The sequence below is a fragment of the Lacerta agilis genome, chromosome 4 (assembly GCF_009819535.1).
Source record: "Lacerta agilis isolate rLacAgi1 chromosome 4, rLacAgi1.pri, whole genome shotgun sequence".
In the NCBI taxonomy this organism is placed as follows: domain Eukaryota; kingdom Metazoa; phylum Chordata; class Lepidosauria; order Squamata; family Lacertidae; genus Lacerta; species Lacerta agilis.
The window spans coordinates 5,124,206-5,137,078 of NC_046315.1; the positions used below are offsets into that span (position 1 = coordinate 5,124,206).

The window sequence follows — 12,873 nt, forward strand, 5'->3', positions numbered from 1 at the left end:
GCCTTCCAGTCAATGCATGAAGTCAGAACCGACTGACAAGGGAAACCTTTGTATCTTGTGAAAAATGGGCGCTTGGCTCTAGTGGGGGTCCTCACCCGGGGGTCCTCAGGAGTTGCTCCCCACCCCACCCCACTCCCCTGCTTCTGTCTCCTTTTCTTGTACTTGGACTCTCTGCCACTCTCAAGACTGACTCCTGGGTTGGGGTTCCTTTTTCTTTGCTCTGAGGATGAGGTATGTATCTGCCCAACCCCCTGAGAGCCAAGTGGGCGGGGCCAAAGACACCTCCCTTGACATTTAGGGGGGTAATTTATTATTATTATTATTATTATTATTATTATTATTATTATTATTCTATTAAGATAGTTTAACACACACACAGCCATTGATGCCAAGGTCCCCGGAGACTCAGTGAGTAGCAGCGTCCATTTCCGGCTGTTTTTCCAGCAACAATCCCTTTGGGACAGAGAGGATGTGGTCCTGGGATGCCCTGCTCTGGGTGCGAGGGGATTGCTGCAGTGGCCTCTGTGTGGAGCTGCCCTTGGAGACACTGGGAAACTGGTCTGCAATGCAGCAGCCAGACTATGGGCTGGGATCCCTCTCTTTATGCCTGGCCTTTCTCTCCCACTTTAACTTCCTTCCTCCACATGGGTTGTTTTTTTTGGGGGGGGCAGGGGGGGCTAGTCCACCTCCTTGTCCAGCTTTGGAAAACCATTTGCACATGTTTCCTCTGTTTTGCAATGATGCTGAGCGATGTCACACAGAGTTAAAGTCCTAGGGACTCCTTTGTTTAAAGAAGGGAGATTTTTCTGAAAGGCCAAATGAGATTGGGATGCTGTGATCTCCAGGAAGGAGAGCGTTGCAGACCTCGCCCCTCCCTGGCAGGACCCTCTTCTCCCCCTGCATGAGCAGATCAGGCCCCCCAGGCTGGCATCCTCCCCTGCTGCAGCCCTGGGACCCCCACCGCCTCCCCACTGCACCCTCTGGGGGGACAGAGAGAGAGGAGACTCACCAGATCCCAGGAGGGGACAGCGATGCAGCCCTTGCAGGAGAGGACTGGGGAGGGAGGGGCCTGGGCTCTGGAGGACCTGGCCCCCTCTTGCTTGCTTCCTGTCCTCTCTAGGAAGGCAGCTCAGTTCCCTTTAACCCTTGCAAAGCCGAGTCTACCAAGCTCAGCCCTCTCTCGCTTGGCAGAACCTCGGCTTTCTATTATTTTTTATGGATTTAGGGGGGCTATGCCAATGCCCAGATGTCCTTTTGTGGGGTGAGTCTCTTGGTTGGACTCTGAGCATCTCCCTCGGTTGGCCAGAAACCAGAGGAACAGCTTGCAGGGAAAAGGGCTTTTCAGGAGGCAAAGAATACGAGGGGATCTTAGGGTCATCTAGTCCAACCCCCAGTAATGCAGGAATCTCAACTAAAGCATCCATGGCAGATGGCCATCCGATCTCTGCTTAGAAACCGCCAAGGAATGTTTAGCTTGTTGTCCACTCAGTCCCCTAGATCCTCTTCACATGTACTACTGGCAAACCTCGTGCCCCCCTGCACCCCCACCTTTGCTAACCCCTTGAGTTTCCTCCTCAGAATCCCCAAAGGATGAGCTGGGCTGCCTGAGCTGCAGCAAAGGGATGGGGCAACCCAGGAAATGTCCTCCCCCTCCCCATCTCACCTTGCTGCTAGGTAGGAGAGCAAGAGCCAGAAGGAGTTGTGCAGGAGCTGAGCTGGAAGCTGGAGACACAGAGACTGGCTTGCTCTGTGCTGGAGCCAAAGCTCTGAGCAATGGAGAAGCAAGATCTGTTTTGAGCCCTCCATCCTACATTCAGGTTGTATAGATAAATAAAGAAAAAGATTGATACTAAAGATACTCCACATTCTGCTGACGTTGGTACCAAGGAATTCAAATCTGAATCTGGAACCCCAGGAGTCTCTCTGCTCAGAGACGGGGAGTGTGTAACTAAATACACACACACACACACACACACCACAATCATTTGTGCCTGTGTACCAAATATGTAACCATTTCTGTGTCCTGAGCCCCAAAAGGTCAGCAGAACTCCCTGTGAATCCTGCGGAGCTGAGCTCCCCCCCCCCCATCTTCTCCAGATTCACTTTGCAGAAAGTCAGACCATTGCAATCAATCAGTCTGAAAAGATACTATTTTTCTTTCTCATTTATTGCTTCACTTAAGACAATAGTATAAAGTACATAAAAATTAGTACAAAAATGTAGAGGGAAAATCTAAAATATTCTATCCATTTTTTTCTGCATTACTAAATCTCTCTGTATAGCCATTTTTCTTCCCCAGCATTAAGATGAAACAGGCACAAAGACTTGAATATTTGCTTTATGAACATCAACAGCAGTTTCACATGAACAAGCGCCATTCGTTGGAACTTCCCAAACCAGATCAACTCTTCCTATGCTAGAGACAAGAGATTTGATGTCAGAAGCAAACTCCCAAGTTCTGGCTCCTCTCCAATGTGTTGGGCCTCCTATCCTTGGAGATCCAACTTCAGCAAGGTCAACCAAAATGGAGAGCATTTTGAAGGTCCACCCCCCTGACACCCCCCAGCCTAAACTGGACATATCCAGTCACACTCTTGAGTAATAGAACCACTTTCATATTCCCCCCCCCAATCTTTGGCCAGGGCATTGGAGGAGCCAGAAGTTGGGAGGTTGCTTCTCACATCAAATCTCTTGTCTCCAGCATAGGAGGAGTTGATCTGATTTGTCCCGGGGGCCTTTAGAATTGCATGCTCAGGGCCTTCATTTTTACCTAAACACTCATTCTAATCATTTTACGTGTTAAGAGTTTCAGCCTACTGAATTTTAAGGTATATCTTTTTCTTCTAGTTGAGAAAATAGGATATCAATATACTATGAATAATAATAATTCTTGTACACATTGTGGTATAAAAACAGGGAGTTTTCCAGATTGTCTCTTAAAGGAATCGATTGTCGGCCTGGTGCAGAAGTTATTTAGCTTGCTCCTCTTCAGCTAAAGAACAAAGAGGAATATTCCTCGGAAGCCGCCTTGGACACAGTCAGTCCTGTGACCCATCGACCTCAGCAGCACCTGCACTGACTGGCAGCAGCTTGCCGGGGTTTCGGAGGGGGAAATGACATTCCCAGCCCCCCCCCCCCCGGAGATGCTGCACAGGGCGGAAATTCTGAAGGCTAATTTGATGGTCCAATCCTGCGCTATGGAGACCCCTAAACTGCCTGGGAGGATGTGGGGATGGTCTCCCTTTGGAAATGGGGCTGCAGGAAGAAGGATGTGAAAGGAAGATGCAGCCCAGCTGCAGGCAGAACAGCAGGTTCCTCCGAGTTCTGACAGAGGAGCATCAGCTCTCAGGAGGGGCCAGGTGGAGGGGTTGCCATGGTGACAAGGACCCGCCCTCCTTTGTGACCTCTCTTGCTTCTCCCTTAAAAGTCACTGTCTTGCAGGCGGCCACTGTAGGTTAGTAGTGGGGCGATTGTAGGAGAGGAGTTTGTGGCGGTTGGCAGAGATTAGGAAAGGAGTTTGGTTCCTTGTTATTTTTCCAGTTTCTTATTTTGCTTCCTTTTTCATTTAATACTTAGATTTATTTGATTTGGTTTATTTTTCTTTAATTCTTTTCATTTTCATTTTAACACTTTTTATTTTTTGTCCTTTATTTTAGTATTTTTTATTTTACATTTTTATTTTGTGCACATTTGTGCCTATTTTGTCTATATTTTGTATATATTCATTCTGTACACAGAGGGGTAGTTATGGTTAGGCTTAGGGCTGGGGTTGGGGTCAGAGTTAGGCTTGGATGGGCATTTTAGACAGTTAGCTAGTTGTGGAGAAGACACATAAATATCACAGAGGACTTTGCCAAAAGCCTTACTGAAATCGAGATGCACCATTTCCACAGCAGTCCCCTGATCAACAAAGCTTGTAACTCCATCAAAAAAAGAGGAGAGATTTCTCTGGTTTTACTTGTTTTGAGAAAGGCATGCTTTCAACCTGTCTGTTTATGTTGTGATCAATCAATCACATGATGTATGCACGACATTGGAAAGGCAATGCTAATAATGGCAGTGACCTTTTTAAAAAGTAATATTTTGAGCCCATAGTTCATATCCCCTTGCCCCCAATAACATTTCATCTCCTCTACCTGTGACATTGTGCAGCAGTGGCAAAAGTTACCTCTTCGCACCGGAAGCCAATTAGCAGTATTGGGGGTGGTTCAGATTCTGTGGCAGTGCTTTTGGCCAGCAGAGGGTGTCGCAGGGCCAGCCTACTTTCCCTTTAAAGCACACGGGTGTCCAGCTGTTTTTGGACTACAACTCCCATCATCCCTAGCTAGCAGGACCAATGGGAGGGATGATGGGAACTGTAGTCCGGGAGCTGCTGGGGAACCAAGTTTGGGAAACCCTGCTTTAAAGCAACTGTTGTGTTTGGCCCGCAAAGATGGGACCTGTCCACATTTGTATATTCTTGTATTTTGTTTTCCTCATTACCTTTGTGCGTGTTTGTTAGGTTTGGAGCTTTCAGGGTTAAAGAAGCTCAACAGTTCACCCTTCCCACAGGGAGGAGAATGTGTCACAACATCCAGGGTATCTGCTGTATGCGATGTCTTTGTGATTTATGTGACGCACCATTTATTTCCTGTTCAGTCTTACTTTCGCTTTTGAGCGGATTGGAGAGGCAGGAGATGTCTTCCGAGTCTCCGGGAGAGTGTCCGTGATTTATATGCTTGTAATTAAAGCTTGCTTACTTTGAAACAACCCAGGCATTGTGGAATTAATTGCTGGCACAAAAAGCACACATACCATTGTGCAAGAAGAAGTGAGAAGTTTGAATAACTCTGCAAAAGCACTGGAGAAGCAGGAAAGCGCAGAGGAAGCGTAGCTGGACACCACTCCCAAGTGCTAAACTGGTTTTGAGGCTTTTCCAGTTAAAACAAAAGCCCAACAGGTTATGGCTCGAAGCTTTTTTCAGTTTCTGCCAGTTCTGGACTGGTTCTGAAGCAGTTCTGAAGGATCCAGAAAATGTGTGTCAAGCTGAGAGGTGCCTCCCTGGACTGGGACTGTTGCAGTGTCCAGGGAATGTTTGCTGTGCCGGCAGGAGCATCCAGCAGTCTGCTGAATGGCTAAGCTGTCTGCAACTGGCTGCCAGAGTTTCAAAGGCAGCAAAGTCCAGATTGAGGTGTGCCCAAGCAGTGTACCCTCTCTGGTGAACCCCCATCTTCCTTGCCTGGGTGGAGAGCTACAGAATCGTGAGTATGCATCCCCAGGGCGAAATGGAGGGAGTTATAGCAGCCCCATCCAACAGAGGAAGGCCACCATCCACCGAGAATGGGACATTAGGATGGGACTGCTTCAGGAGGAAGCTCCACCACCCTCACTGTTTCCTGGCTCAGTTTCAGGAGCACAGGAGGTCTCAGCTGCTGCTCAACACAGAGATGAGGCAGCAAGAGGGTTGTTTGCCAACAGTGTTTATGCAGCCCAGTGCCACCACCTAGAAGCTTTGGCCAGCGCTTGTGAGCCCTGGAAGACCCTAGCCCAGTTTCTTGGGGCAGAGGGACTGGCTGAAGAAGAGGCTTTGGAGAGCCTGCCCCCAGCTCAGCTTAATTTCCTGTCAGGTCGTATGGCTGGTGTTGAAGAGCCACGTCAACAGGGAAAGCAGGGGGGCCAGATAGCCGTGGGCTATGTTTTCAGGTCTGCAGTCACCGTGAAGGCAAATGCTGCAAAGCATTGTTTTGGAGGATCTCCTGACCATTTGCTGCTGACGTGCATGGCTGAAGATAAGGCCAAGGTCATTTCTCAGATGACGTTCAGGGCCTGGGACTGTGGGACTCCAGGAGCTCCACCAGAGGCCGGAAGGAAGATAACACCTGCTGTTGTTATTCAGTTGCCATGCCAACGGTGGAGGACAAGACTGGTGAGTCCCACCACATCGTTCCTCCTGGTGGACATGTGAGGAACTGCAGGTCCTTTTCTACAGAGCAGTTTGTGGAACTGACTGATGAACAGGGAACTGTTTATCCAAGCTTCCTAGAGACAGTTCTGGATGTTTTTGTGTTTTCTGGCATAGAAATGTGTATGTTGTCTGTACCAACACTTCTCTCTGAAGGTTTTGATGTCTGTTGTGAATCTAACAGCTGTTTTATTTCCTGGAGTGGAGACGGGTTTTGCTGTTGAGACGCCTCTAGTAGGTACAGGTGGAGGTAGCACTGATGCAGTACAGGCTCAGTGCACCACTGTGCCCAAGCACCACATGTGCGCACATCTGTGGCACAAAAGGGACAGTGTGCTGAAGCACCCTGAGTTCTCTGAAGGGTGCAAGTTAAGGGCATGTGATGACTTTCTTGGTTGCGGGGTGTGCGGAGTCGAAGGGATGATGTCCAGCTACCCCAGGTCCGAAAGGGTAGGCTGTGTTCAGTTCAACCGATGCAAGGAGTTCCTTATGTCCTCGCTGAAAGCTTTCTTCCATGAGAGGGGGATTAAGCACAGAGTGACTAGCCCACTTTCTTCACAGGTATGTGGTTTGGCTGAACGTCAGAAGAGAACGTTGCAGCAAGCCACTGAGGCCATGCTCTCAGAAGCAGGTCTTTGTCCTGAAGTAGGGGACACACCCTATTTTCTCTTGCTTGGCAAGAAGCCAAAGGTACACTTCTTTCGCGTTTTTGGTTCTCAAGCGATGGTCTCTGTACCAGGTGCTGAGCGCAAAGAAGGTGGTGCCAAGGTGCAGAAAATGGTTTTCTGTGGGTGTGAGGCCAGCTTGCATAGCTGGAGGCTTGCCCACCTAGATGGTGATCAAACATGGGTTCTAGTCAGCAGGAGTGCTGAATTCTGTGAGCAGAATGGATGGGGATGCATCTCGAGAATTCCTGATGTTCTTCCAGATGTTCTGGATGGTCCTGTCAATGCTGGACAGGCAAATGCGCCACCTGCTGGTGGCGGTGGTCCAGGTGGACCAACCCTGGGTGGGGGTATTGCTGTGGTTTTAGCATCTGCTGATGGCTCGGGCCAAGTTCCCGGCCATGACCAGGGTGCAGCGCAGCTAGGGGCAACTCCAAGGCAGGAGCCTAGGAGTGCACCCACACCTCCAGTGTCTAGAACTGAGAGGCAGGCCATGCGTGGCAACTCTTCTCCAGGGAGTCTGACTCAGGTCTCGTCCTGGAGCAAGAGGGGGGTTCTTCTGTAGTGAATCAAAAACCCAAAGGCGCTCCAACGTCATCCTTAGGTAGTTCAGCTAGGGTGCAAATTGAAAGTGAAAATGTATGACAAGTTGCGGAAGAAAAAAAGGTTGTGTTTGAAAAACACACACACACACAAACTGGGGTGTGGCCTCCTCAAATATTTCATGGCAACTATTCCCTACACCCACAACTCTCAGGATGGTTACAACATAAAAACACCACATAAAAAGACAAAACACCGCATTTTAAAAGGGCATTAGATGTCTATCCGACAAAGGCCTGGTTAAAAAGGTGCAGATTTGCCTGGCTCCTAAAGCTGTATAATGGTTTTCCGACCTTTGTATGGATTCTTTGATGGGAAGTGAGATCGCCACTCTTCCTGAAGCTCTTTCCACATTCCACACACTGATATGGTTTCTCACCTGTATGAATTCTTTGATGGTAAGTGAGAGAGGAGCTCTGATTGAAGCTCTTTCCACATTCCACACACTGATATGGTTTCTCCCCTGTATGAATTCTCTGATGGGAAGTGAAATGGGAGCTGTAACTGAAGCTCTTTCCACATTCCAAACACTGATAGGGTTTCTCCCCTGTATGAATGATCTGATGGGAAGTGAGAGAGGAGCTCTGAATGAAGCTCTTTCCACATTCCACACACTGATAAGGTTTCTCCCCTGTATGAATTCTCTGATGGTAAGTGAGATGGTTGCTGTGACAAAAGCTCTTTCCACATTCGAAGCATTGATAGGGTTTCTCCCCTGTATGAATTCTTTGATGGGAAGTGAGATCGCCACTCTTCCTGAAGCTCTTTCCACATTCCACACACTGATATGGCTTCTCACCTGTATGAATTCTTTGATGGTAAGAGAGAGAGGACCTCTCAGTGAAGCTCTTTCCACATTCCACACACTGATAGGGTTTCTCCCCTGTATGAATTCTTAGATGGGAAGTGAGTTTGGAGTTCTGACTGAAGCTCTTTCCACATTCCACACACTGATATGGTTTCTCTCCTGTATGAATTCTCTGATGGGAAGTGAAATGGGAGCTGTAACTGAAGCTCTTTCCACATTCGAAACACTGATAGGGTTTCTCCCCTGTATGAATGATCTGATGGGCAGTGAGAGAGGAGCTATGAATGGACTTCCGGCTGGCGACGCCATAGCGGGTGGTCGGGGCTGCTTCGGCTGCGAGGCGCCCGATCCATCCCGGGGGTTAGGAGCCGCGCTACCGCAGCGCGCGGCTCCGGTTGGGGTGCGGGAAGAGCGTCCCGCACCCTGGGCTCCCCGGCTGTGCCCGCGGAGGCTCCGAACCCTTCCCCTACCCCCCTGTAAAGGGGGAGTGGGGGTGAAGGGACAACGGAGCCGGGCTTACGGGGATATGCCCCAACCGGGATGCAAATGCGGCGGCAAAGCCCGCGGTGAGCGTCCAAGTTCTACCTGTGAAGAATGGAGCTAAAGGAACCCGGTGGTCGTGAGTAAATAATCTTGGCAGAAATCGTGTTTTTGGAACGATCCGGGGGGAAGGAGAAAGGCAGCCTGCCTCCCTCCCTTCGAGCCTAAGAAATTAACCAATTTGAGGGATTGCTGCCACAGAACTGGTTATAAAGTATCTAAAATCGATACATGAGACTGGCAAACTTTTTTCTTGGGAAGCTAACTAGCGGAAAATATCTCTATTTAAAGTTGCGGTGTTTGCGCTCCAGCTTAGGAAAATGGCGACGAACAAAGAGACAGGAGAAGAAATATGATACCCACTTCCTCCTCCTCTGCCAGTATGCTGGGTTTCGTCCTTGAACTGGTATTGAACTCTGGACTAACAGATGAACAAAGGCTCACTGCCTTGAAGGTGGAACTAATTTACAGAAAAGTCAAAGTCTTGTGTGGGGGTCTGAAATGGAACCAACTGCCCACAGAGGAGGCTAACAAAACTTTTGACACTTTGGAAGGAAATCTTGTCAAAGAGCTGAGAGGATGGATGGAAAGATGGGAAGAAATGAATGAGCTACTTCGGAGAAGAAATTCGCTTGTTGGGGGTGGCAGCCCCAAGGCGATGTTAAGATTTGCTATATCCAGTCCCCGAGGTGTGAGCTCGGGGGCCAGGGACAGAGAATTAAGGTATTTACAAGAAGAAAAGGAATGCTACAAAGAACCGGAGAAGCTGAGAGAGGGAGAGTTGGATACCTCGGAGCTCGTGGCAAGGAGAGCTTTGGACTGTGCCTGGATCTGTGGACGTTGGGAGAGGGAAGTTGCATGGAAGTTCAGTGCTGATGCCATCAGGAGAAGAAGAATGGACAGAGGGGGTGTGGGGTGAAGTATTAAGTAAAATCTAAAGCAATCTGTTATGGTATTTTGAAATCGGAGGGTGAACACTGTCAACAATAGTTTGTTTTATTATTTGTTTGAATATGAAAAGAGATATTTCAAGTTTTTATGTTATCAGCAGCAGTTCAAAGGATAGAAGAGATAGATTTGATGAGGATGATTTGTGAGGACTTATAAGGATGTAGTATAAATGAAGTCATTTTAAGTGGTTTAAGTTTATAGATTAAGATGATTAAGACTAAGATGAAGATTAAGATGAATGTTTTACTTTATATATATAATTAAGTTTAATTTTTTTTTAAATGAAGAGGTTAAAAAGTAGATTATGGATATAAACTCGAAGGTGAAAAGGCAGGGGAAGTCAACTGTCAAGATTGGAAAAAGAATTTTTTTTTTTGTAGATGTCTAATTAAGAAGAAAAATCATGGCAATTTTTGTATAAGATGTGTAATTGTATTTGTTTTGTATGTGTATAAATGTAGGTGTGGTTAAGGTTGTATGTTGTTATAAGTAAAAATGTCAATAAATTCTTATAAAAAAAAAAAAGAGAGAGGAGCTATGAATGAAGCTCTTTCCACATTCCACACACTGATAGGGCTTCTCCCCTGTATGAATTCTCTGATGGTAAGTGAGACGGTTGCTGTGACAAAAGCTCTTTCCACATTCAAAGCATTGATAGGGTTTCTCCCCTGTATGAATTCTTTGATGGGAAGTGAGATCGCCACTCTTCCTGAATCTCTTTCCACATGACACACACTGATATGGTTTCTCCCCTGTATGAATTCTTTGATGGCAAGTGAGAGAGGAGCTCTGACGGAAGCTCTTTCCACACGACACACACTGATATGGTTTCTCCCCTGTATGAATTCTTTGATGGGAAGTGAGAGAGGAGCCCCGAGTGAAGCTCTTTCCACATTCCCCACACTGATAGGGTTTCTCCCCTGTATGAATTCTTTTATGCTTAGTGAGAGAGGATCTCTGACTGAAGCTCTTTCCACATTCCTTGCACTGATAGTGTTTCTTTCCAATGAGATTATGTTGATGGGAAGTGGAATGGGAGCTCTGACTGCAGCTTTCTCCACACTCCAAATTTTTGCATGGCTTCAACTCTTTGGGGATTTTGTCATGGTCACCTTTGTTCTCGATTTCTGATTCATCACAATCTGCAATGGAGACAAATAAAGGATTAGATGCTCAGGAACAAATGGAGAAGTACTGAAGGGAGTTGGGGGGGTGTTCATTACCTGTGTTTTTTGTCATTAACCAACATGTTTATTATTAGACTCTGATGAGTTGTTGAATGTTGCTTTGTTTCACATACAGTAGTGGTCAAAACGGTGGAAGAATTTTTGGGGAAAGTGTATTTCAGAGGTTTAATGGCTCATAACACCACTTCTTTTGGAGTAATATCATAAAATTAATGGAATCAATGGAAATATAATTTAATCAAGAATGCAATCCAAGAAAGTTTGTTCAATTACCCGTATTCTATCAAACGTTATACCCTAATAACCAGAAAAAGGAAGCACAACTTGCTTAGGTTGACTTTTGTCTCTGTGTTATGTGATTGCAATCAAGATGATTGGTTTTTTGTGTTCTTTCAATTAGTGAGTTTGTAAAGCATAATAAAATTATAGAAATGGCACAAAGAGTTGACTGGACACCCAGAAAGCGATGTAAAATTGTACTATTAAGTGAACAAGGCTACAGTTATGAAGAAATTACAGTAGATGAAAGATTGGGGAAAACTTAACCAAAGCTGGCCTTTCTATATTTTTGAAAAGGTATAAGGAGACTCAATCACTACAAAATCAGACTGGTAAAGGCAGGAAAAGGTGCACAAAGGCAAGTGATGATCGAAGAATGGAGAGACTGTCCCTACATGACAGAAGAAAATCATCTGGGTGTATACAAGATGACATGTCAAATGTAATGTGAGGTTGAGTGCAAGGACTGGTCTAAAGGCTAAAATTATAAGGAAAAAGCCATTGTTATCTCTCTTTTTTTTTTATAATAAATTTTTTATTGTTTTTCCAGAAAAAATAACAAATTACAACGAATAATCATATATAATAGACAATGCAATACTATAGCTCCGCCGAGCTCTGACTCCCCTCCTCCACGTCAACAGGTTTTCTAGTCCAATTTTATCGCGCAGTTCGTATTACAACCTTATTAGTCTTTGTCAAAGGTTTATTCCAATCCTACAAGTGTTTTTAAACTTCCTCTGTTCAATCTTAGATACTCCACAAATTTACTCCAGTCTCTTTGAAACCTCGAGTCGTCCTGGTTTCTGACCCTACCGGTCAGTTTTGCCAATTCAGCGTATTCCACCATCTTCGCCTGCCACTCGTCAATTGTAGGCAACTCCTGTAATTTCCACTTTTGGGCTAATAGTGTTCTTGCAGCAGTTGTCGCATACATGAACAATCTTTTGTCCTTCTTAGCTATTTCATCTCCCATCAAACCCAACAAAAAGGCTTCAGGTTTTTTTGGGAAAGTATATTTAAACATCTTCTTAAGCTCATTGTAAACTGCTTCCCAAAAACCTTTGACCTTATTGCAAGTCCACCACATGTGATAAAAACTACCTTCTTCTTGTCTGCATTTCCAACATAACTTGTCATGCATTCTATACATTTTTGACAATTTTACTGGAGTTAAATACCATCTATACATCATCTTATAAACATTCTCTTTCAATGTTTCACATGCAGTGAATTTCAAAGTCTCATTCCATAGTTTAGTCCATGCATCATAATCTATATTGTGCCCAAAGTCCATTGCCCATTTTATCATCACCTCTTTCGTTAACTCATCTTTAGTGTACCATTCCAACAACAAATCATACATTTTTGTTAAAAATTTACCTCTACCTTCTAATAGCTCAGTCTGAAATCTAGATTTTTTATCTTCAAAACCAATCTTTCTATCTTCTGAGAGCAAATTATGCACTTGATGATATTGAATCCATCCTGTAAAAAGATCTTCCATCTGGTGGTATGGTTTTAACTTCCAACCTTTTTCTGTTCTCATCAGCAAATCCTCATAGGTGGACCTTTTGCCTTCCATATTAACTTTTTTTAAAGTAAGAACTTCAATCGGTGAGATCCACCATGGGGTTTTGCTCTCTAAAAATCTTTTATTCCTTTCCCATACTTCATAGATGGCCCTCCTTATCACATGATTTAAGAAACCTCTATGAGCTTTTATCTTATCATACCAAAGATAGGAGTGCCATCCGAATCTATTGTCATATCCTTCTAAATCTAACAAATCAGTATTTTGCAATGTTATCCATTCTTTTAGCCAACACAAACAGGAAGCTTCATAATACAACTTCAAATCCGGTAGGGCGAAGCCGCCCCTTTCCTTTTTATCAATCA

The 12,873-nt window shown here is 45.5% G+C and overlaps 1 protein-coding gene across 1 annotated transcript in view; it reads right to left on the bottom strand.

Moving 5' to 3' along the window:
* LOC117045136 overlaps positions 1–12,873 on the bottom strand; it is a 506,969-nt gene that overhangs the window by 288,445 nt on the left and 205,651 nt on the right. Inside the window, 1 exon segment of the mRNA XM_033145927.1 lies at positions 7,569–8,273. Coding sequence (XP_033001818.1) covers positions 7,569–8,273 — 705 coding nt within the window.